At 39.2% G+C, this 26505-nt stretch overlaps 2 protein-coding genes across 2 annotated transcripts in view; both read left to right on the top strand.

Annotated features, from left to right (window-relative positions):
* The first annotated feature begins 727 nt into the window (after nt 1-727).
* On the top strand, nt 728-7620 carry LOC134741627 (TIP41-like protein). The gene is made up of 6 exons (XM_063674481.1): nt 728-858; nt 935-1092; nt 1520-1699; nt 2856-3069; nt 4485-4643; nt 7193-7620. The coding sequence occupies exons 1-6, from the start codon at nt 844-846 to the stop codon at nt 7298-7300; spliced, it is 834 nt and encodes a 277-aa protein (XP_063530551.1). The 5' UTR covers nt 728-843; the 3' UTR covers nt 7301-7620.
* A 3654-nt stretch (nt 7621-11274) lies between these two features.
* LOC134741641 (uncharacterized) overlaps nt 11275-26505 on the top strand; it is a gene marked incomplete at its 5' end in the record, with an annotated part of 16920 nt that continues 1689 nt past the window's right edge. Inside the window, 8 exons of the mRNA XM_063674496.1 lie at nt 11275-11507; nt 11869-11999; nt 13191-13445; nt 17417-17582; nt 19720-19895; nt 20905-21070; nt 22080-22388; nt 24808-24977. Of these exons, the coding sequence (XP_063530566.1) occupies nt 11275-11507; nt 11869-11999; nt 13191-13445; nt 17417-17582; nt 19720-19895; nt 20905-21070; nt 22080-22388; nt 24808-24977 (1606 nt within the window). The remainder of the gene's footprint in view (nt 11508-11868; nt 12000-13190; nt 13446-17416; nt 17583-19719; nt 19896-20904; nt 21071-22079; nt 22389-24807; nt 24978-26505) is intronic.

Genomic DNA, 26505 nt, shown 5'->3' with positions numbered 1-26505 from the left:
GACACCGTACGTAAATGAGAAATAACAAGCATATATGCATCTCTTTTCGGCACATTATCTAATTCGTAAGGAAGTAAAGTACGGGTATACATATTTGCGAAGCATTTTTGCCCGACTTCTATGCTTTAGTCATTATTCTGAGCGAATATCTCACACGATGCTACAGTCTGGCAAAAAGAGTAGAAATTAAAAAGTGGCAACACTGTAGTGTCCTCCCGTTTTTCTTAGATTGATTTGAAAGGGACGACGCTACAGTGTTGCCACTATTTAATTTCTACTCTTTTTTGCCAGTCTACAATCTATAGTTTGTCAAAGGATTGTCTCATTTCATGTTTGACCAAGTATATTATTATGCGTGAATTGAAATATTACTGTCATTGTCAAATTGATAAGAGGTCGTTCAAAATTATTAACATTTATTGCAGGCAGTATGGCCTATGGTCTTAGCCTGTCCGCCTGTCCAGAAGGCCGATAAAAAAAAAACATTTATTGCATATTTTAACTATTATAAAATATTATAAATCAAAGTGATAAAAAGATAAAACTAGAAATAAAATAAAAACTGAACACATTTACATACAATATTGAATAGTCAAGCGTTATTATATATGTCGCTAGTATTATATTATTTGATGTCGCTCAACAAGGAATCGTACATTGTGATTTATGAACGTTACCTGCAATTCAATGTCTATTCTATGCACAATGAAGTGTCAAATACTGTCAAACTTTGGCTTGGCCCTTGGGTCAATGGTCTTCGATTTCTTGTTTTACATCTATAGGATTATTATCTCTTTTTAAATACTTGTTCACAATATTTTTTGTGTTTCTCAAATCCTAATAATGCTGACTTTAGAGGTTTGTATTGAAAGTTGTCTCCTTGCGGTAATCTACGGTACAAAACAAATCTATAGCGTAAACGCTTGGTTTGCAGGAGTCTCGAGTCGACGCCCGGCGATTCACTAGTAACTCGAAGTCTATAGAATTTGGACCATGGCATATATCCTACGATATAAGCTGTATATTACCCAGCGTCTGCTCTACAAAGGTTGTTTGCGAGAGGGATGATGATCAGTTTTGTCAATTTTGCGTGTAAGTAAATAGGGAAAAACAGGATAATACCATCCGCTCAGGCAAAATCTTACTATATATTTATATTTACTTCTGATAGTTTCAATATAACCACTTATAGTTTGTCTCACACTCATTTCAAACATAGACAGAGAGAATCATACTATCTTTGTCTTACACTAGTACTAGCGCCCAAAAGAAAGGGATGAGTACAATTTTCTTGGTTGTTACTGACTGACAAATTAGTTTGACCAACTATATATGTGTCGTATTTTCTAATAAAATATAAAAAGGGACCTTATTGTCTATGGCGCTTATGCCATTATTTACGATGCTCCGATATAAATACAATGCCGCGCGACGCTGTGCGGCGTAAGCGCCATCGACAATAAGGTCCCTTTTCATAGAATGCCCCATGTATAATCATCAATCATCATGTTAATTTCAGATACTGCAAAGAGCTGACAATTCCACATTTTCCTGATATGGTGTTTCCAAAGAATATTTTATCATTGACACATAATAATGGAGCTAAAATCAGTTTTAACCCGCTGGATGCTTTAAAACTAGTAGCCTGTACTACTGAAGCTATAGAAGTGTCCTGTGCAGAAGCTTGGCAGGTTGCAAGGTGGGTGTTGTATCCTTAAGTAAAGACGCTAAAGCCGGATTTACATTACGAAATTAGTGGCGTGAAATTGATTTCATGATATTAGTTTTACCAAGTTTCATGTGTAGTTTAAGAGCCCATCACTGTGCTCACTAGCGCCACTGCTAAATAATTGTGATTATTTTAATTTAACGACAGATATTTAAAAAAGGAGGCCGCTATGTAAGTATCTATCGCTAAATTTAAATAGTCACAATTATTTAGCAGTGGCGATAGTGTGCACAGTGATGGGCTAATGTTTTCGTAATGCATGCATTAATTTCATGAAATCAAATCAAATTAGTGCCCTGCGCAATTTTTCTCTACTTTCGTAATTTCGTAGTGTAAACGCGACGTGAAAACTAGTGTCGCTAAAGTGCCTACGCTATGCAGACGTGTAGCTTCGATGCTGATGGGCCATGGTCGCTGCGATACTGTGAATTTTATGACTAATTATTTCACGAAATTACTTTCGCATCTTCTTCAGTTGGTCCCTCAAAACTGATTTCAAAATGCATGACACTAATTTCGTAATGTAAATCCCGCTTAACCACAAATACGTTCCTACACTAACCTTCCTGTTCCTATCTCTATCGCACACACATATACATTGCTGACCTGCTCGCTCAGTGTACTAAATTCTTCATTCTCCTTTAAAATTTAAATCATTATTAAATGGAACAGAGATGTTTTTGTTTTGTTTCATCACATTTTAAACCGAAACTATTTGCAATGACAAAGTGTGGCAATGTCTTAATTAATTGCTAATTTCTATATAACAACATTCCTTTTTTAGGGTTCCGTACCCAAAGGGTAAAAACGGGACCCTATTACTAATACTGTCACCAGGCTGTATCTCATGAACCGTGATAATTACACAGTTGAAATTTTCACAGATGATGTATTTCTGTTGCCGTTATAACAACGAATACTAAAAACAGAATAAAATAAATATTTAAATGGGGCTCCCATACAACAAACGTGATTTTTTTGCCGTTTTTTTACGTAATGGTACGGAGCCCTTCGTGCGCGAGTCCGACTCGCACTTGGCCGGTTTTTTATTCTGTTCAAATTAGAGCAGAGTTATGTTAGATGGACTCTTCACGTCGAATATTGATATTTTTCTTTTGTTATATAGACCAGATGCAACAAAGAAGAAGAGAAATTTCGATTGGACGTTCTCCACCGACTACAAGGGCACCCTCACCGACAACATCAGTATTGAACCCACCGACGAGAACATCAACTACGAGTTACTGAAACAGAAAGACCAGATACTGTTCTACCATGACCTTACACTGTTTGAGGATGAATTGCACGACCATGGCATATCCAAGCTATCTGTCAAAATTGTAAGCAACCTTCTATGATTTTTTAATATTGTATATATTTTTTATATTATGCCAACTGGATATGGGAGGCCCAAGACTGCACAAAATCTGCAGCAAATGTAATTGGGTAGGGTAGGTACCTGTTTTTTTGGAATCTTTCGCCTACGCGGGCACCATGGTAACGCCAGGTTTAACCGGTGAACCCCGGGTTAGTGGAATGGTGCAAGTGGCTCTAAGGGGCTGACTTGTTGAACCATATATTATGTTTAAAATTGGTAAAAACAAGTCCACACTAATGTTTCTACTACTTTAAAAATAAATCTCTTCTCTCTTCTTCCTCGTACCCTCATTGCTGAGGCACAGAATAACTAATAGTACTACCGTACAGAAAATTCACTCCTTCACAAAAGTAAGATTTAGGTATAAAATTATACCTACACTCGCCGCCTGCAAGCAAAATTGAAACTTATAACCGCACACGAACTGTGAATGTTCTTTGCGCGCCGCAGTTTTATGACCGAGCTGTGAGTGTCGGCACGGGGTTGTGACGCCACAAGTTTTTGTACCTATACCTACCTACTGATTTATTATTTTTAAGATAAATATGTAGGAATTACAAGCGTTGATTCTGTAAACATAAAAATTTTATCCGTAGGTATGCCACTGCCGTATTCCTTTGAAACTATGTCAGTCAGTTCCTAATATTATTTCTAGGCAACCAATATTCAATAAATAAAGGAAAGTTTTATACGGATTAGATCGAGATTTAGGTTTCGAAGCCATTGTGTGTTTTCAATTTTGCGCGAGCGACACGTGACACGACTATCGCGTGCGAGCCGAGCGGCAGCCCACTGCCATACGCCTGCCCGGGAGGCGCGCCGGCCAAGTGTACCTAAACTGCGTAGTGACACCCCCCCTGGCTGAGGATCGCGACCACATGTGATTTGTCTCCATTATGTGCGGTCATAAGCCGCGTGCAGACTGCCGTAAGCCGACCTCTTCATAGCGTTCAACCATCTCATACGTGCCCAAAAAAAAACCTACAAAAAACATATGTGACATTTTCAAACAAAAGGTACCACATTGTCGCTTGTAATAAGTTTGATTTCAAATTGAAGCTATACGGAAATAGCGCCTTATTGACAACCGACAATAAGTACCCTTTTGATTGAGAATGGCACACATTAAAGGTTAAAATGTACATATTTCGAATTACACAGAATAATACAGAGAAAAAAAAAACTAATTTGTAATAGAAGTATGAAGTGGCAGTGCATGGCCTTCACTAAATTAAAAAGCTACTTTGTTTTACTCCCTGGAGTGAGGGAAACCGCACTTTCGTCACTCCCTGGAGTGCAGGGAGTGACGAAGTAGGCTTGTTCGAGCTGCATGCTGAGGTGAAAATAAATATGTCTACCTTGTTTAATATGTTTCAGAGAGTGATGCCAAGCTACTGGTTCGTACTACTCAGATACTTCCTAAGAGTTGATGACGTCATGGTGAGATCTCACGAAACTAGAATGTTTCACATGTCAAACACTAACTATGTCATACGAGAATACACGGCAAAGGAATCGAAAGCTGAAGATTTACAGGTAATATTTCTAAGCTTTTTTAAGCCTTTATAAGGTAGGGTAGGGGGTAGGGTTTTAGGTAATGGATGGCAAGCGCGGGCGAGGAAAAGCACCCACGAGATGGTCTGATGGTGTGAAGAGGGTGGTTGGCGGCAACATGCAGTGCGTGACTCATGTGGCTTATGACCGCACACTATGGAGACGGAGCATACATGGTCGCGATCCTCAGCAATGAGGGACCGAGGAAGAAGAAGATAAGGTAGACGGAATATATTTCCCACATAACTTTGAACCTTGTTCCAAAGTGATAGGGCTCAATTTTGCATAATTTATGATACCCTTATGACTTATAAAAGGATATAGGAGGCAAACGAGCAGCCGAATGGCCTGATATTAAGCGATTACCTTTGGCCATGGACACCCGCTACCCCTCTGGGGTTGTAAGTGCGTTTAAGTCTGCTTACGGTGGTGTCGTTGATCGGGTCCCCACTTTCCCGAATGAAGGTTGGAGACGATGGCTGAGACGCGACATACTGCTCATACTCGTGAACGTGTGCTGCTGGAGACCGGTCTGTTTAAAGCGTGTGCTAGACGGTCTGATCTTGGTAATGTTTGTATGTCCAACAAAATTTGGAAACAACTGTCCACACGGTCCGTCCAGACCAAGGCCACGCGGTCCGAGGGGCTTGTCGGCGACCGTCTAGCAAGCGCTTAAGTTTACACACTACCCACTAAGCCAGGCCACTCGTCAAAAATCAAATCCAAATGAACGTTATCAAATGGGGCATTTTCTATGAAAAGGGACCTTATTGTCGATGGCTAAACGCGCGCGGCATTGTATTCATATCGGAGCATCGTTAATAATGGCGTAAGCGCCATTGACAATAAGGTCCCTTTTTATAGAAAATACCACAAATATTTATCATTCAAAATCATCATATAAAAGTCCATTCTACCAGCCAACTTATTTAAGCAACTCAAAATCTAAATAATTCAAAGTTTCTTTTTACTTCTTTTCGAATGTTGTATAACAAGGCTTCATGAAACTCCCAGAAGTTTGTATTGATTTAAACATTTAAACCAGGGACCGGCCCGCTATCCCTTATCGGGGTTTTATAAGGGTATTGCATAAGGCTTAACTCACCATACCCTTTGCCAGACGAAACCCTTTGTATTGCTTTTAAAAACCCTTATATAAAGCTACCACATTTGAGTAATCGGTAGCCCAAATACCCTTACAAAACCCTTATCATCCGCTCACCAACACCTTGCATATTGCTTATAAGGGTTAGCCTTATAAAGGGCTTCCCTTTTAGCATATAAGCGTGCTAATTTAAGTCGTCTACCTTGTTTATAAAACACACATTACTTCGAATCCGAGCGATCGTCGGCGGTGACGGCGGCGTTCTTTGACTAGGCGCGTATTTTCTTTCCTTTTCATACACTACCGTAGATATATACCAATCCTGTCTCTTTCACGCAAAGGGAAACCTTTATAAAAAGCGCTTAAAGATAAGGGTAACCCTTATTAAGAGCTAGCCTTATTTTTGGTTAGCTTTTCGGTAAGGGTTAGTCAAAGGTAAGGGTATGAATGGGCTTGCAGTTCAAAAGGGAAAGTCTTTCAATGTGTTAGCCGTGTTTAAGTGTCGCCCATTGAAAGGGTTTTATCGCGGAAAGGGTTGTCCGGTCCCTGATTTAAACTAACACGATTTTCACTCATAATTTTAAACTAACACAGGACTTAATCGCGTAAAAAAATCGTTTATTTATGGCCCAGAAGTTTTCTACAAAATAGGGCTTCACTATGGGTTTGGCGGTAGGGGCGTAGCTAGAGGATATAGCGCCCGGGTCAGTCACCAAATTTGCGCCTCCTGACGACTGACAAAAGTTTCCCTGCTGCTGCCTTTTGCCCATTTTGCCCCTGCATCGGGCAAAAGCTAGTGCTAAATAAAACGAAGTATAGCGACCAGGTTATAAAGAAACTAGCTTTTGCCCGCGACTTCGTCTGCGTGGACTTAGTAACCCCAGCTAGAGTAAGAATAGCGCCTGGAGAAAATCTTATAGCAATTATTCAATTTGAGCATATTATGCACACAAATTAGCAGACACTTCATTAATTATCTCAATACCACCTCGCTTTTTACTTTCTTAAGGGATGATTTTCGGGATAAAAACTATCCTATGTCCTTCTCAGGGACTCAACCTATCTCTATGCCAAATTTCATCTAAATCGATTCAGCGGTTTAGTCGTGAAGAGGGAACACACAGACAGACAGACAGACAGACAGACCAGACCGACAGACAGACTTTCGAATTTATAATATTAGTATGGAAAGTATGGATGACACTCATCGAGTTTGAAAAAATGCTATAAAAGGTCCTTTTATATAACCTCATTTATATCGAATTAGAATTATTTTAAAAGGAATTTTCTCCCACGAACGCTGAGGCTGTATAATTAACAAGATCTAGTGGTCCTTCAATACCGGTAACAGCTAGCTATCCATCACTCGGTTTATATGCTTATTTGCCACGGACGTTTTAATAACCGACTTTTATTTAATTTTCAGATTCCCACATCACAGATGAAGGAGGCAGACGATGTTACTCAATTTCTTCCAGTTAAAGAGAGGACTCTTCACAAACTGATAGTTCATTCAGACTCGAATTGTAGTTAATAACAATATTTTTATACAAACTTATCCATTAACAGTAAAAATTTTATATTGTCTTCGGTTACCGCGATAGTTACTCATGAAATAAAACTATGAAAAGGGATTATACATACATACATATAATCACGCCTATTTCCCGGAGGGGTAGGCAGAGACAACGGATTTCCACTTGCTACGATCCTGACATACCTCTTTCGCTTCCTTCACTTTCATAACATTCCTCATACACGCTTGCCGGTTTAGGGATTATATCGAAACGAAACATCGGGATGTATTATAAATTCAATATACGCGATATAATCCGTTTTCATAGTTTTATTTCATGAGTAAAAATTTAGTAAATATTTTTTTTTTGTATTATAAGTTATGTAATAAAGTGCGTATGTCTAGTATAAAAACGTCATTACATCTGTTTTCCCCGGTTCCCTATTGTGTTGCAGAAAGTTTTTTGACATATTTTTATATTTCATAATGTTAGTTGGCAGAAATGTCGTTTGGCATAATTACCTTTCGCATAGTATCATCTAGCATACAATCACTTCCCAGAGTTTTATAATCCAGAACCATATGTGACGTTTTCAATCAAAAGGTACCATTGTCGCTTGTCGATAAGGTTGATTTCTAATTGAAGCTATATAGAAATAGCGCCTTACTGACAAGCGACAATAAGTACCCTTATGGTTGAAAATGGCACATATTTTGGCATACTGTTGATGTTCATAAGTAATAGTCTTCCTGCCTCGAACAGATAAACTATGGAATGAACTGTCGCCTGCGGTATTTCCGGACCGATACGACCTTCAAACCTTCAAGGAAAGAGCGTACTCCCATCTTAAAGGCCGGCGACGCACTTACAACGCCTCTGGTGTTGCGAATGTCCATGGGCGGCGGTGATCGCTTACCATCAGGTGATCCGTCTGCTCGTTTGCCTCCTATATCATAAAAAAACCGGCCAAGTGCGAGTCGGACTCGCGCACGATCCATACCATTACGGAAAAAACAGCAAAAAAAATCACGTTTGTTGTATGAGAGCCCCATTTAAATATTTATATTATTCTGTTTTTAGTATTTGTTGTTATAGCGGCAACAGAAATACATCATCTGTGAAAATTTCAACTGTCTAGCTATCACGGTTCATGAGATACAGCCTGGTGACAGACAGACGGACAGCGGAGTCTTAGTAATAGGGTCCCGTTTTTACCCTTTGGGTACGGGACCCTAAAAAAAAGTCAAACGAATATTTAGGTGGCATAAAGTTATTAAGTTGAGGCTTCGTCTACGTCGAATGATGACTCTTTGTCCTTCCACGGGTCTCAAATTATCAGCATACAAAATTCCATCTAAATCATAATATTGTCTTCGGTTACCGCGATAGTTACTCATGAAATAAAACTATGAAAACGGATTATATCGCGTATATTGAATTTATAATACATCCCGACGTCACCCGTTGACCACGAACGCTGTAAAGGGTTCGAAACGTCGGGATGTATTATAAATTAAATATACGCGATATAATCCGTTTTCATAGTTTTATTCCATCTAAATCACTAGCGGTCGCGTGAAGAGGTAACAGACAGACGGACAGAGTATGATGGGATTGCTGTTTGCTGGTTTTCAAAGTGTGTTTATACGGTACAATAATCAGGAACTATAAAGTCCGTCGAATATATATAAAAGATTATGAATTTTTTTTTTAATACAGATATACAGATTGGATAATTATTTTTGTAATAATTACGTGCCTATAAAATGAAAAGCTCAAAATTGTCAACATCCCTATTGTTGAGTAAGACTTTTCGTTCGTCGCGACATCTAGGGCCCGTTTATCAAAAGCTTGTAGCTTGTAATACAAGTGGAAGTCCCTGTCTAACAAAAGCTGTCAAAAAGGGAGTTCCGCTTGTATTACAAGCTACATGCTTTTGATTTAGTGTCAAGTAGAGTAGAGTAGTATAGTACTGATAAATCCGCTACTTGCCGCTTTTTGGTTACGTTACGCGCTGGCCAATGGGATTGGTGGTCTAGCTAGTGTTATTAGTCTATGCCAGCGCGTAACTAAAACGTATCTACTATTAGTTATTCTGTGCTAAAACGCTGCTTATTTTCATAATCGGACATCTTGTGGCAAGTACCAGATAAGTACATACTGCTTAATCAGTTGATAAAGGAACAATAAGTAAATCAATCAATCTTAATGTTCGATAAAGATATCAAATTAGAATATCATTAGTCAGTCCGTCGCGCTCGCACCTCTCCCGGAAATTAGGACTGCAGTTCGCATTACATGTTTTAGTGTTTTGAATCATTTACGATCTTTTACAATGTCTACGAAAGTACTTGTGTTAAGCTTATTCTTTGGCGGTATGTATTTTAATTAATTTGGTACTATTTTCATTAGGGTATAAATGCCCTTTAAATCTAAAAGTTGATTAGGGCGTTGTATCATCTGATTATTTCGCATGATCTTTGTTTTTAACCGCCTTCAAAAAAAAAGGAGGTTCTCAGTTTAACCCGTATGTATCTATGTTTGTTCGCGATTATCTCGCGTTTGGCTGAACCGATTTTGATGCTGTTTTCAGAAAAGTGTTTGTTACATTTCGGAGAAGGTTTTTTAATCTGGCTGTTGGCCTGGGGCCCGTTTCTCAAAAGCTTGTAACTTATAATACAATCGGATGTCACTTTTTGACAGCTTTTGTTAGAAAGGGACTTCCACTTGTATTACAAGCCAGCTTTTGAGAAACGGGCCCCTGTTGCTTGCAACTTTGGTGCCGCTGCGCAGCGACGCCATTATCCATATCGCTGACTAGACGCCCACGCTCAAGGGCTTATTACACTTTGCTAAATTTAGTGACTAACAAGAGGGACGCCGCTATACGTGAGACGCATTAAGAGATTCATCCTATCGTTTCTCACGTATAGCGGCGTCCCTCTTGTTAGTCACTAAATTAAGATAGTGTAATAAAATCTTCAAACGACGCTAGTGTGTGGTGGCCCTAATGTAGCCTGCAGCATACATTATTAAAGAACACAAACAGCTAGGCTACACACGATTTTATGATGAAACCTTGCCGAAACCGAAAGACCGAAACTTCGGTCGGACTCTAATTTTTTTTCATAAGTCATCAGTCAGCATCAGATATATTACAGCAACTAACACTATCATATTACTACGTAATAGAGGTACTTATATCGCAAAACCTTTTCTACTAACTTAAATACTGTTCCGGCAGATATATTTGACTATCTACGCCGCTACTATTTGGTGCTGAACTGCTAGTGTACCTCTATCGCCTGTCATCTTGTCACTTGTTTCCTTTTTTTTTATAGTCTCTCACATGGTCCGTCCACCATTTGCTAAAACGATTCATGACATGACACTCATCTCTGCATGACATATAGGTACATGCTCGTCAGTTACTGACTACTGTGCTAGGCGATTGGCTTTCAGTTTGTCACCTAAGCGTTTACTATGGTCATGGTGGAGTGAAATGTACTCGATCCCATGGCGAAGATGGTGAAACGCCGGAGTGGGTTTAGTGGGTAGGGCCAAGTTCTCCCTCCCCTCTCGCCAGCTGAGAGAGGACAGGAGCGGCGAGTCCCCCCCCCCCCCATCAATGGCCTTCCCGCGGCCGGGGACGGTGCGTAAATGCATTTCCCACTCAAAAAAAAACTAATGATCAAATTCTGTTATCTGGCCACGACATATAAATAGAGTTATCCAAGCCGTCACCAGCAACGCCGACCCTGGCTCAGTTCGAGCGTATCTGATATGGCGTAATACAAAGCCGAATTAAAGATTCTTATGTGGGCAGTAAAGTTGACCAGAACTAATTTAAGTATAATTATTGTCGGAGGAATTTGCCGGATTTACTTAAGTATCTGACGTTTCGCATCACGGTTCACGGTTCATGAGACGAGCACATCATCATTTAAGTACAATGTTAACGCGTTTGGGACAAGTTTCGATTTACCACTAAACTGATTTTGCAGCTTTCAATATACAAAATGCATTGGCACAGGACGAAATCGATATACATTTGGATAATCTCCTATCGATGCAGCAAGGACTGGGTTTGCCGCATTCGCTGCAGGTGGCTACAGGTCACGAGGCACTGATGAAACTTCGCAGGGTAGTGCCTAATCCTTACACATGTACGGTCACTACACCTATGGGAGTGACTTTCGATGTTCGGACCCCACCCAATAACAGGTAATTGTTGCTGTTAACCAGTATTGGATTAAGATACTCTGCACGGCTTACTATAGCACATGATTAACACGCGGGATAACTCGCGCCGCGAGAGACAGCAGTCGCGCGTCACAAATTTCTATCTCCATCTGTCTGGAGCGTTTTCACATCCGATCCGATATAGGACAATGTCGGGCTGCGGCGAGTGCTTGCGTGCCTGAGGATGCCTCGGCAATATGCTGAAGCCGCTGAATGATCTCTTACCGTGCCGTACCCGTACCGGTAGTGGGCGTCGGGCCTAACTCTTTACCTACGTGTATGAAAATATGCAGTAGTCAGACGATGACAAAGCAATTGCCTAAAAAATCCTCATTGTAATCAGGTTTGAAAGCTGGAGTGATAGCTGTGGTGTTCGAGTCCGAAACGTGGTGTTAGCGGACGAGGGTCGCTGGAGGCTCACCGCTACCGCCGGAGACGATTCCATCTCAGGGTGGATCGAGGTGTACGTCGAAGGTAAGCTTTGAGAGCTGGAGTGAGCTGCGGTGTTCTAGTCTGAAACGTGGTGTTGGCCGACGAGGGTCGCTGGAGCCTCAGCGCTGCCGCCGGGGACGATTCCATCTCAGGGTGGATCGAGGTGTACATCGAAGGTAAGCTTTGAGAGCTGGAGTGAGCTGCGGTGTTCTAGTCTGAAACGTGGTGTTGGCCGACGAGGGTCGCTGGAGGCTCAGCGCTGCCGCCGGAGACGATTCCGATACAAAAAAAGTGTTGAGATGTAATGCGAAACCAAGTCGGTTATTTTACTCAGTGCCAGGGGTGTTAAAACCGTATCAATATTAGATTAGATATCTTTATTTTTAATACGTTAGAGATAATGACTTAGCAATCGCACACAATGTTTTACTTATACTCGTTTGTGTATTGCTCAAATATTGATTAGGGCTAGCGCAATGTTCAATTAGGATTATTTTTAATTTGACGATGATCCTTATATCACTATTTTATTTTATTTTATTTGAAAATATGTTACATGACTTTACAGAAATCCAATGCGCCATGAAACTTAAAATTAACATTAAACAAACAGGTTATTAAAAATAACAATAAGGTACAAACAAATATTTACAAATAACACAATTACAAATAACTATTACTAATTAAACTTTCACGGATGTAGGCCTCGCATCCATCACCTCACAGAATCTCAGGCATTCATTTCTCACAGACGCCCATCGCCACGCAAACAGGTCGCACTCGGTTGCTGATGCCAAGAGAGCATTCAACTGTGTGAGGGCACGGAGCAGCGGAGAGTTCAGGCGCGACACGGTGCGTCTCTCTTTATGCATTATGCAGCCATGCGATGACCAAGTCATTATATTAAATAAAAAAGAAAGATGTCTAATATTGATACGATTTTAACACCCCTTGCCACTGACTAAAATAACCGACTTGGTTTCTTTAGTCAGTGTAGACTTTTTTGTAGTAGAAGTAGAAGAACAGCGAGACTTGCATCTTTTTACATGTAATGTTTTTGATGGGATTTCATTTCCAACACTCCGTATAGAGTGAGCTGAGTGAGGCTCCCTGCACCCTTCTCCCTCACATAGATAAGCCCTTTTGGCTACTCTACATTATGTGTAAATCGATACGTATATATAATGGCAGGTTGTTTTTGATTTAAAACTACGTACATTTATTTTATTTTAGATGACACAACATCCTACCCCGCGTCACCCATTTCGCTGCAAGACGGCCAAATACACGCGAACGTTGAGCTCACTACTCTAGACAACCTGTACTGTATGGTTGCCCAGCCGGCCTCCGAGAGCTCGCTGGTTGCCGGCCATTGTGAAGTGACTTTAGACCGCATTACTCGCGCTGTTAAAGGCAACTGGGACGTTTTCCTGGCCCTCCCGGGGAAGATTAACGAGCTGCATGTGCAGAGACAGGTCGCTGTTGAAGGTGGGCATGACAAAATTTCACCTCGAATAAATTTCAAAACTGTTGATCTTTCTAAAACCACTAAGAATGAGTCCGTTTTGACAGGAGCGATTGAACATCATCATCCTCGTTGTCTCGGCATGTTGCTTACTAAAAGAGCCTGGGGTCCTACTGAAAAACTCATATTATTTACGAGCCTGGGTTCGAACCAGCGACCTACGGTTTGAAAGTTTCACGCTTTATGGTTTGCGTCAGACTATCAACGCTCTTTTACTCTTTAGGCTTATTAAGAATGAATTCTATTCACTAAAGGATTTCTTTGAATTATATTCTTTATGATACTGTGTCCCCTGTACAGATAGCTATGCTATGTACGTTGAAGTGTAGGTATAGAATATTAGGTAAGGATTCGAATAACATGTAATTAGATCATAAGGATCATATAGCTTAGCGGTACCATATACGGAGAGTCATGTAAGATGACTCTTCCCCATATTAGGTTAGGAATGTAATCCATATACGGAAAGTAATGTAAGATGACTCTCTAACAACCATTTGACACCTTTCACGTGTAGACCTCCCAAGTAGTGTGATTCATAGTTAACCTAGATAATTTAGTATATAAAGGATTGTATTTTTAAATTAAGGCATTATATCTTCAGTATTTAACCGACAGTCTTGTGTTTTACTTCTGTCTTGGGTCCCATCCTTACATGGCGATCCTGCCAGTGGCGTAAAGTCTACGCCATATGGCGCCTGCCGGTGCAGTAGATGGTCTGCACTGGCAGGGCGCGCTTCAATGGCAAAAATTCAAGAAAATAATTTAAAACTCTTAATATGTGGACATTCGCAAGAAAAAAAAAAACAGTGAAAAACTAAAATATCAAAAAGCAAAAACTGAAAGTGAAAAACAAACAATAATTTAAATAAACTAAAATAATGTGTGGGAAAGTGGACTCTAGTGATAAACATACGTAAAATTAAATAAAACAAGACATGTATGTGGACAAGAAGGCGAGTGATATACCAGCGCCGGTTTGTCAATATAAAGTAAATAAAACTATGCTTATGACAATCTATCAGCTATCGACGTGAATGTGAAATTAAGATTCAACTATTCGGATAAATAAAGTACTGTGCATATCCGCGAATTAAGACTGCATGTGTATGTGATGACGGTCATTGCTAGCCAGCAACGAAAGCTATGGGCGCGGCTGGATGACTCTACGTGGACTCAAATATCCAAGAAGAAATGGACTTATAATATTAAGGTACACTCAATAATTGTGTTCGAGATTTTAATTATTTTTGTAAGTGTACATGTGGATATTTAACTTGCACTTTATATTAAGAAAATTTTTTTACCGGATTTTACTTTGTTAACACGGACTTGATGCATAATAAACAAATAACGAGGAAGAAAATAAGTGATATATATATATAGAAAAATTAAACGTGGAATACATATATGTAACAAAGATTAAACGAAAAAAGGTTCAATATTATGATATGTCTATGAAATAAAACTTGATATTATTTTACTATGGGATATGGAAAATTAAATGTTCGTAGGTAACATTTTGTAAAGTGAAGTTAAATGATTATTTTAGAAAATGAAGTTATTATAATGTAAAGGACTGGTTTAAAGAGAAAATTCGCGAAGATAGAAGGTTAAAATTGTGAGGATTATAAAGTTGTGTTAAAGATGGCAAAGCTAAGCAGATAAGTTTTTATGATGCAATTAGCCTGATCACCTAAAAGCGAATTAAATACCTATATGTAGTAGTTTTGATGGTTTGTGAGTAATATGAAGCGGATAATAATTGTTTTTAGATTATGAGGAAAATTAATTATTTTAAAAGAGATTATATGAGAATAATGAGAGCGGTAATAATGATATTCGTTAGCTTCAGTGGCCCGAAGGGAACTGTTGTGCGAATTAAAACAATGTAGCAAGGTACACCGGGATACAAGGGCAGGCACGAAATCCTTGTTACCTGATCATGATTCGGTCGAGCTACCTTTCGTGAAGGTCCTTGGACACGTGGTATGTTTGTTAAAGAAAGGAAGTGTTAAAAGAACTGCCTGTTAAGTAATAATTAATGGTATAAATAATATATGCGCAAAAAAGAAATAAATAATAATAATAATATACCTTGTATCCTGAAAGAAATAATGAATAAAATAATAAATGAGTGAATATATGATATATTGAAGAGATATTGTAGCGCTACAGAATAGATAATTATGCTGTATACCCTTGCAATGAGAATCGCATACAGTGCATGCTTTATAAAAGAAATTGTATGAACACAAATAATAAACATAATAAGCATGTGAAGACGTCATAAAAGAGAAAGAGATACATAAATAAATTGTGAAACATTATTTTCTTGCAAGTAAATAGGAAAGACGATACTATGAAAAGTTATGCATACTGACAATATGAAAAAAAACCTGTGTAATTTAAGGTACCTAGGATTGTGACAAATACGCGTATTAATCAATGACAATGACAATGAGAAATAAGAGAATTAATAGAAAAGGAGATTGAATTAAGAATTACTTTGTTATCAAATAAGTTTAATTTTATTAAGATAAGAGATTTTTGTATTATTAATGGTTTTATTTTAACATGTAAGTAAAATTTTATGTTAGCATAATTATGAACCATACTTATTATAGTGGAAGACATATGAATATTATTTTTGTGTTATGGATAAATAATTATAAAAAAAAATGTGAAAAAAAAGAAAAAGAAAAGAGAATGTAAAAAAAATATATATAAAAAAAATAATATAAAAAATGTGAAAAAAAAGAAAAAATATATTCAATAATATATTTTTCCTTTTCCAGAAGGAGGGAGATGAAGTGTAGGTATAGAATATTAGGTAAGGATTCGAATAACATGTAATTAGATCATAAGGATCATATAGCTTAGCGGTACCATATACGGAGAGTCATGTAAGATGACTCTTCCCCATATTAGGTTAGGAATGTAATCCATATACGGAAAGTAATGTAAGATGACTCTCTAACAACCATTTGACACCTTTCACGTGTAGACCTCCCAAGTAGTGTGATTCATAGTTAACCTAGATAATTTAGTATATAAAGGATTGTATTTTTAAATTAAGGCATTATATCTTCAGTATTTAACCGACAGTCTTGTGTTTTACTTCTGTCTTGGGTCCCATCTTTACAACGTGTATAATAGTTAAGTGTTTCTTAGTTTTAATTTAGTTTTAAGTGTCCATTGTATACCCGAATTGGGTTACCGTTGAAACTCACATGTATCACACCACATAACACCTCTGTAACACGGTTGTACAATAAAGAAATATCTTATCTTATCTTATCTTAGGTTCTCAAATTATATAGTCCTTAAATAATTTATTAAGAACTACTTAGACATTATTATATTTATTATTCACAACGACGGTGTAGATTTTACAAATACCCTTAACTAATATACTACAAACGGGACTTAGTCGCTCAAATAAGTGTTGTGTGTCGACCCGGTGACATCCCTAGTGCGAAAAACGATCAAGTTAATAAACAAGACCAAGTGCGGGTAGTTCGAAAAACTCGCGCGTCTAGATGTTGATGTCAACTTTAGCCAGTCTTCTCCGAGACCACGCGGACAACGCCGTCCTCGAAACGTCGGAGGTAAATTTAAAACTTATTTTACGCGATTAAGTCCCGTCGTTGTAAATAATAATGAGTCGTGAGTTTAAATCAGTGTTTTGCAAACTACTTAGACGCCGGTAGAGCATAAAGTTTCCACGCGAAAAACGTTGCGGGCAACAGCCAGTGCAGTATTAATAAATTGTGGTATTTTCTATAAAAAGGGACCTTATTGTAGATGGGGCTTAAGCCATTATTAACGATGCTCCGATATAAATACAATGCCGCGCGACGCTGTGCGGCGTAAGCGCCATCGACAATAAGGTCCCTTTTCATAGAAAATGCCCCAATTGTTTATTTTTTAGCGGAGCGTCTAGATGTCGGCTTCATCCACGACTCGAATGCTAACAAAATCCATTTGTACTGTAACATCATGGTCACCGAGAAAAACATCACCTTCTGTCGCTTCCAAAGAACTAATGCTGCATCTGGCTACAACGTTATGGATGGGCTGGGTGATGGCGAACATAGGTATGGTAAACACTGTGGTACCACGTGGTACCAATTATAAAATCTAAACCAGAAATCGTATAAATTACCTAAGTGTTTAACACAAAGACATAGGACTCAAATAAATCGTTGTATCCCCAGTAGCATTTATACGTCATTATGACGTCAGAGACGTCATTATGACGTAATAATGCCGTCATTATGACGTCGCTGACGTCATTTTGCTACCTGGGATATACTATGTCCATGCATGAAACCGAGCGACCAGGCGTAAGAGAAAGACATATTCATGTATTGACAGCATAATCCTTTTTCTCTTTCACATATAAATTTTGAGTGTTTCGAGTGTTGGAGTGTTAGGGTCGGCAACGCGCATGTAACTCCTCTGGAGTTGCAGGCGTACATAGGCTACGGAGACTGCTTAGCATCAGGCGGGCCGTATGCTTGTTTGCCACCGACGTAGTATAATTTTTTTAAAAAAAAAAACGGTATTTCGCCATCGCCTCCTTCCTATGCTGCCATAACCCGACCATGAAAAAAAACCCGGTCGGTGATAAGGACAAAGCATGGCACTATATTCTCTTTCCTCTTATAGGAATCGCAATAAGACTATCTTTATCTATCAAAGAGTGTCAGGCCCTTGGGTAAGGTAAACACCCCTGTAGTGGACGTGGCAGTAGCACCAATAATGAAACCTAGACCAGAAATCCTGTAAATAAGTGTTACCAAAAAGGATATAATAGGATAAAGCGGTACTGTCATAGTAAATTTTGTAATCACAGTAAATTCACTGCCATCTATCGACATTCTTTAAAACTAAAAATGAAGATTTATAAAAAATATAAAAATACGATAAAATGTATTTAAATATGGATTAATGATTTTTTTTATTTGCATTAATTATTTTTATATGATTTTCACCCATGTTCTTTCACTGATATGCGTTAAAATTGTTAAATAACAAACGAAACAGTCAACACTCTCTATACGAGAGTAGGCCAAAAGCAGACAGCATCTGATCGAGATTCAAATTTTCGTGATTTTCGAGTCACGTTTTTTCCTTAGACTGTATCCATCTATTACGGAGTTATATCTATCTTTGGTGTTACACAAAGACGTAGGACGTAGGACCCAAGTAATAACATATACTAATCTATGGGAACCAACACAGACAATAAAACCAATTTTTTTTATACTACGTCGGTGGCAAACAAGCATACGGCCCGCCTGATATTAAGCAGTCTCCGTAGCCTATGTACGCCTGCAACTCCAGAGGAGTTACATGCGCGTTGCCGACCCTAACACTCCTCTCCCTCGAGCTCTGGCAACCTTACTCACCGGCAGGAACACAACACTATTAGTAGAGGGTCTAGTGTTATTTGGCTGCGGTTTTCTGTAAGGTGGAGGTACCTCCCCAGTTGGTCTCTGCTCTAGATCTGGAATGACATCCGCTGTCCTGTGCCCTACCACACAAAGCGAGATGTCATTCACAGTGCCCATACCTCTCTTTTGGACGTAGTTTAAGGACATACCCGGGTCCAATTAGAGTTAGACCAAGATAAGTCTGCAACGATTTTGCTAGCACACGCAGTGCAGTGTTATTCATACCTACGTCATAATTTCGTAGAAGTTTGACGTTTAAAATAACATTTGCACTGCGTGTGCTAACAAAATCGTTGCAGACTTATCTTGGTCTAACTCTAGGGGTCAGTGGACCCAATAGACATATAGGCCAATACGAGTTTTAGTTATTCGATCTGTTTTTGATATGATACTGATCTGTCAGTGTCATATCGGAAACAGATCTAATAACTAAAACTCAAATACGCCTGATAGTCAAGCTGTGAGCGTACCCTCTATTCCCAGGTAGCAAAGTGACGTCATCGACGTCATAATGACGTCATTTATACGTCATAAAGACGTAACGGACGTCGTAATGACGTATAAATGCTACCTGGGTTGGTATCATAGTACATTCGTAATTTATACTATAATGTTGTAGGGGATGTGTTAACATTGCTGCATTGTATCAGATTATATCTCCCGGTTGCTAACATTTGAGTTTTCCTGCTCTTTTTATCTTATTAAAAGTTCCAATAAAATATGTGTCCTCTTCAAATTGACCATCATTATAGATACGTTTCATATCGTCATTTAGTTATTACGGGGAAGGATTCGACCAACGCCACTGCGGTATGACCATTGAGGAGCCGACAGCTCAAGACTTTGGCACGTGGCGCTGCACTGTGGGCGTACAGGCGTGGGTGGGTGCCTTAATCGAGCAACAGACCCCTCTGCAGGCTCTCATCAGTGTCTCATCGAATAATAGAATCTGTAAGTACACTGTTTGGCAGGGTAGGTACACCCATCGTGTCACAGACGACTCAGGACAAAGGTAGGTAGGACGGCTTTTGATAATGGTTCAAAAACCTTAGAAAGAGGAGAATTCCAATTCGATCCTCGAAACGCTTCTTACTAATCGTAGTCTGTAGATTTATAGTATCTTGTACATAGTCAATTTAGTATAATAACAATATTTGTACGCCAGTCATGGCAAAATAAGGATTGTTTGAAAACATAAATGCAACACCTGTATATAATATATAAGCTTGTTTAATGCAAATAAACATTCATTCAATCTAAAGGAAGCATAGGTGGGGCGTGCGCCTATTTTACTCTACGAAGCCGAAGTCGTCGTAATGTATGGAAGAACAAGAAATATGCTGTTTCGATTGAAATATAACATTACCTTTGACATAAAATAATTTATTTATCTTCTTATCTCCTCTTCATTTCCTGTTACCCCCTGCTGGGGTGTAGGGCTCGAATCTTGTTTTTCCATTGACTACGATCTGGGCAATTTGGGCGGATTTGGGTTTTGGGTAATTTACCTATATTTATAAAATATATATATTTTATTTAAAATATTTAGGTCGCTACAGTTGCACTCACTAGTATTTTTAGCATAACCGTAGTGATCTAAATATTTTTAAATATATCTCACGATAGTTAATTTCGAATATTTTATTTATACCACGTCGGTGGCAATCAAGCATACGGCCCGCCTGAAAAACGCACATCCGCTTATTAGTGGCGGCTTATTTAGGTAAAAGTAAAAATTTCTTAAAATTTTTGAAACTGTTTTTTTAATTTCCACTTTATTACGATATATATACTTAACCTTTCGTATGCGCATGTCAAAAAATTGCCATATAAATAGCAATCGTGACAACTTCATGTTTAAGTTGAATATATGGAGCACATCTGCTCCTAAGCATACGAAAGGTTAAGATGTGCCATATATAATCATCATCCGTATTACAGGATTTATCGATATTTACAGCACGTCCTCTCGAGGAGACAGAGGTACAGACCGTGTTCACACAAGTGGACAAAGAGTTCACGGTAATGTGCCGTGCGGATCGCGCGCTGCGTTACTGCTGGTTTCAGCATCCTAACGGGACGCAGTACACGCCACTGCCGCTTGCTTTTGTAAACCAACAGTTTTGGTAAGTTCTATTCTTCTTCCTCGCGTTATCCCATTTTGCCACGGCTCATGGGAGCCTGGGGTCTGCTTGACAACTAATCCCAAGAATTGACGTAGGCTAGTTTTTACGAAAGCGACTGCCATCTGACCTTCCAACCCAGAGGGGAAACAAGGCCTTATTGGGATTAGTCCGGTTTCCTCACGATGTTTTCCTTCACCGAAAAGCAACTGTTAAATATCAAATGATATTTCGTACATAAGTTTCGAAAAACTCATTGGTACGAGCCGGGGTTTGAACCCTCAACCTCCGGATTGAAAGTCGCACGCTCCCGCTAGGCCACCAGCGCTTCTTATAAGTTCTCTAGATAAGGTAAATGTGGGTAAGACCGTCAAAGGTCTACAAGATCTTTCGTCGCTTTTAATTGCGTTTGTATACATACTCCATTTAAAGTAGGTCGGTAGAGCAGAAGGAGCGAACCTCTTCCTTCCTGACTAGAGTTATGCATGCTCGTTCACTGAAAAGATCGCTTCCAGCTAGTACAATCTAACAACTGTACTAGTTCGGTTCTTTTAGTACAGAGAGTCGACGTTTAGTTTTAGTTCGGCCGGATGAGTCGGATCACTCGGATTGCTTTGCTGTCATTGTCACTCCTCGGTCCTCGCTCCCATTCTGTTTCGTTTGCGTGTAGTGTACTAAAACGTACTAAGAGCAGAATCATTAGGGAATAGTTCGGTCTAGTCCAGAATCGACAGAATTCTCCACCCTGCCATAAAAAAAAGATGTCCCAAAATGTCCATTCCATTACGTCACGTTTTAGTGTGTTTTTTCCTGTATGTGCGTGACGTAGTTGAATGTACAATTTTCATTCAAATTTTTGGGACATTTTTTTTTATCATCAGGAGTTTAAGTGCGAGGATTGAATATGCTAGTGATTGAGTTGAAAGAACCCAAAAATACCAGGATCTGTGAGAATCAGTTTTTATTTTAGAAAACGCCCATCAATTTTCCGTTTTTTTTTTTTTCACAACAGGTATACCGGCGAGAACTTTCAAGCGGGCGACTGCGGAATAACATTCTCTCACGCCACAGAAGGAGACGCCGGCCTGTGGACGTGCCACATGGGGCCCAGCGACCAAGTTGGCTTGGAAGTCACCGACCAACTCAACGTGAGGGTCACGGGGCCCCTGGCGGCCAACTATCAGCAGATAGGGACCGTAGTAGGAGATACTGTCACTGTGTATTGCCGTACGTCGAACGGTGTCCGACCACTAGACTATTGTCGGTTCATGACGCCCAGTTTTGTCGGGCTCAGCGTGGATGAAACAATTACGGAAGAAAAGTAAGTAGGTTTTCGCGGGCTTGGTTTCCGCAACTCGACGTCATATATTGCGCCTATTTTGCGTGATGGGTTGACGGCACTACTCTTGCCAACCCAACTCTTCCAGGAAGCCTAGCAGACCCTTGATGTTGCCGACGACTTCTGGGAGAGACCCCGGCGAACCGAGGTATTGTGCCCGGTATTGTGCCACCCCTGGACATTCGAGGATGACGTGGGCGGCTGTCTCTTCTGCCTCCATGCATGCCCTGCAAAGGGGGCTATCTGTAACACGCATGGTTAGTAAGTGCTTGTTTAGTGGGGCGTGGCCAGTTATGGCTCCAGTTAGTAGCCGGAGCTGTGGCCTCTTCAGCAGTCACAGCCTCCGTGACAGACCTGGGTTGATCGTCGGGAGGGCTTCCTTCGCCTGTCTGCAAGTACCTAGGTTAGTCCAGTACTGTTGGTGTTTTACCTTGGTGTTGTGTCGCAGCATGTTCCGGAGCCAGGCATATGGCAGAGGTAGGATTGGCTCCGGTCCTGCCACCTTCAGTTCCGAGCCTCCTCTTGCTAAGAAAAGTAAGTATCTAAGTATTATTATTTACTGGACTTGGACGAAAGTGAAGTGAGATCGCCTTTTCATACATGCGTAGTCCTCATTTTCCTCTCTGGATGTGAACATTATTGAAAATATTTTGACATATTAGAGTTTTTTCTAGACTTATATTGATCGGGATATAATCGCGTAAAATAGTTTTAAAATGTACCTCCGACGTTTCGAGGACGGCGTTGTCCCCGTGGTCTCGGAGAAGACTGGCTAAAGTTGACATCAACATCTTCTAGGCCGTAGGTGGTAGGTAGGTAGGTCGGTTGGGGCCGTGGAGATAAATAATAATGAGTAAAAATCGTGAAAGTTTAAATCAGTGATCGGGATATAGACCGTGATTACCTTTTCTATTATTTATGAGCTCAAGTTACTAGCTAACTGTTATATTTTGACATAATTAGTTGTATATGAACCACAGCTATGCCCCTACGTTTGATTTTATTCGAATTTTAAATTATTATAAGAGTTACGAGCATTTAAAAATTTGTATGAAATCTGTTTAACGCTCCTAATTTTTACAATAATCAAAAAATTTTAAAAAGTCAAAGTTCTCCTACGTTATAGCTAGGGTAATACATGAAATTATGTAAAAATAATTACCATAATGTCAATATCCAGAGAGGAAAATGGGAACTACGTTTGTATGAAGAAGCGGCCGTCCGTGCGGCCGTGAAGCGACTTAATCGTATAAAGGGGAGACCGAGGTGAGTTAAAACAGAGTTTGTTAAAATTTTATGCAGATTACTTGTGTAGAAGAACATTTTTTGCTATGCGCCACCGTTTAAGTTATTTACGAAAACCTGAAAAAAAGGGACCTTAGAATTGATTATAATTACCGTGTTAATATCTCTCTGAATATTAATCCTATCAAAAATTGTACGGAATCTTTCTTGTAGCCAATTTTATTTACGAGTTATTTACGAAAACCTACAAAAGGGACAGAATTGATTGTAATTAACTTTCCCGCGTTAATATCTCTCTGAATATTGGTCTCGCGAAAAATTGTGCGAAATATTTCTTGTAGGTAATTTTATGTAGATTACTTGTGTAGAAGAATATTTTTTGCTATGCGCCACCGTTTAAGAGTTATTTACGAAAAACTGAAAAAAGCTTTTGTTTAATCTTTAAAGGGCTGTATATTTGGAACCATGGCAGATGGGTACTCCAAACTTTCAGAAAATACGTGTTATTATTACTGCTATTTTCTGCAATAATAATTTAAAAAAAATATATTAAAAAAATATGGGTCTCCATACAAGGAACACATTAGGGTCGGTAATAATGGCCGCCATCTTGAATATCTCACTTCCGGTCAAGATTTCGATCGGGCAACCGACAAATTAAAATTCAGCGGGGTCAAATTAGGTTAAAAAACCCGATTGCCAAAAAGTAACATGATTTGCCAGTCGAAATCGATTTTGTCAAAAATATACATATATATATACGTCGGCACCCTTTTTTTTTTGCTGCAATGCACACAGTGTACCTTCTACAAATTATTCTGTTACTCATGTCTCTATTATGTATAATTTGTTTTCTTTTATATTTTGTATTAAGTACCTACTAATTGTTTATTTTGTTAAGTGTGTATTATATACTGGGGCATTTTCTATGAAAAGGGACCTTATTGTCGATGGCGCTTACGCCGCACAGCGTCGCGCGGCATTGTATTGATATCGGAGCATCGTTAATAATGACGTAAGCGCCATCGACAATAAGGTCCCTTTTTATAGAAAATACCACTATTAATGTTTGTCGATTGATTTCGAAAATTGTGTGTGTTTGCAGCAAACAAATAAATGTCTTATCTATCTATCTATCTACTTGTATTACTTATAGCGCGATACTGAATCGCTTCTACTTCACCCCTGGCCGCGAGCTGAACCATGGGGACTGCTCGCTGACCATCAGCTCTGTGCGGTACGAGGACATAGGAGTATGGACATGCGCTGCCGTGGTCGACGGGGACACCGAAGAAGCGAGGGACACCGTCACTCTGTATGTTAGCGGTGAGTTTATAAGATTTTGACAGATTTGACAGATATTGACAGACTGATCAACGTCACCTGGCGCGCCGCGGCGGTTTACTATGAAACTTTCCATACAATAAAATTTAGCGAACTCTTTAACGATCACAAACAGTTGGTGCAACCAAAGATAGATATAACTCCGTAATAGATAAATATAGTCTAAGGAAAAAACGTGCCTCGAAAATCAAGAAAATTTGATTCTCGATCAGAGGACGCTACTAGCTTTGGCCTACTGTCGTATAGATGGCGTTGACGGTTTCGTTTGTTATTTAACAATTTTAACGCATATCAGTGAAAGAACATGGGTCAAAATCATAAAAATAATGAATGCAAACAAAAAAATCATTTATCCATATTTAAATACATTTTATCGTATTTTTATAAATCTTCATTTTTAGTTTTAAGGTGTGTCGATAGATGGCAGTGAATTTACAGTGGTTACAAAATTTACTATGACAGTACCGCTCTATCTTATTATATACTCTTTGGTGCAACTGACCCTAATTAGTTTTTTCTCAAACATGCAAAGTGACCTTGAGCGCGCGTTTCTCGCAGCGTCGTGACAAGTAATTTTTAGGTTTTTATTGGTTGTAAGTACTTAAGTAAGTAAGTATGCATTTTTTTATCACTATGATGACTATACGGACCTAAGCTGCTCTTGCTTGGACATGAATAACCGGCCTTTTTTCATAAAATGGACGCTTCATTCGGCCTTTTACAGGGCGGCGCAAAAACACGCTGACAGCTAATTTTTAGTTTTCTTTCCTAATTAAACGTTTTTAGGTCCTAGTCACCTAGAAACCCTTATAGTTTCGCCATGTCTGTCTGTCTGTCTGTCCGAGGCTTTGCTCCGTGATCGTTATAGTGCTAGAAAGCTGCAATTTGGCATGGATACATAAATCATGCATTACGATAGAACGGTAAAATAAGAACTATAGTTGGTCAAGCAAATCTTGTCAGTAAATAAGAACAACAAAAACTACACTCATCCTCTTCTTCTGGGCGCCAGCACCAGTGCAAGACAAAGACAGTATGACTCTCCGTCTACGCCCGAAATGAGACAGTCCCTTGACAAACTATATAAAAACTATATGTAGGATACCTCACATACAATTTTTTTAATTCTAAAATATGTCCCCCCCCCACCTCCAATGTTTGAACCACGGGGCCAAAGAATATAAAAAAAATCGTGAAACGAAAGCTTATAAATACTTTCAATGAAAACTATAGCGAACATGATCGGTAGTTTAGGACTTATTGCAAAAAACCTTCTTTTCTTAGTAAATAAACGTACAAAGCGCTGCAAAGGTCCCTGCTTGTAATGTAAATGTTACTAATAGCCCCCTTTTGGCCTATTTTGACAGAATAGTAACTACTAACTACGAAACCCTACACTGAGCATGGCCCGACATGCTCTTGGGCGATTATTTATTATTATTTATAATTACAATCATCAACAATTAACGGCAGATATTTCGGAACACTTATCAGGTAAAGATTCCGTCTG

The sequence above is a fragment of the Cydia strobilella genome, chromosome 5 (assembly GCF_947568885.1).
Source record: "Cydia strobilella chromosome 5, ilCydStro3.1, whole genome shotgun sequence".
Classification (NCBI taxonomy): Eukaryota; Metazoa; Arthropoda; class Insecta; order Lepidoptera; family Tortricidae; genus Cydia; species Cydia strobilella.
Note: the sequence above shows the minus strand (reverse complement) of the source record. Positions and strands in the feature narration are given on the sequence as shown.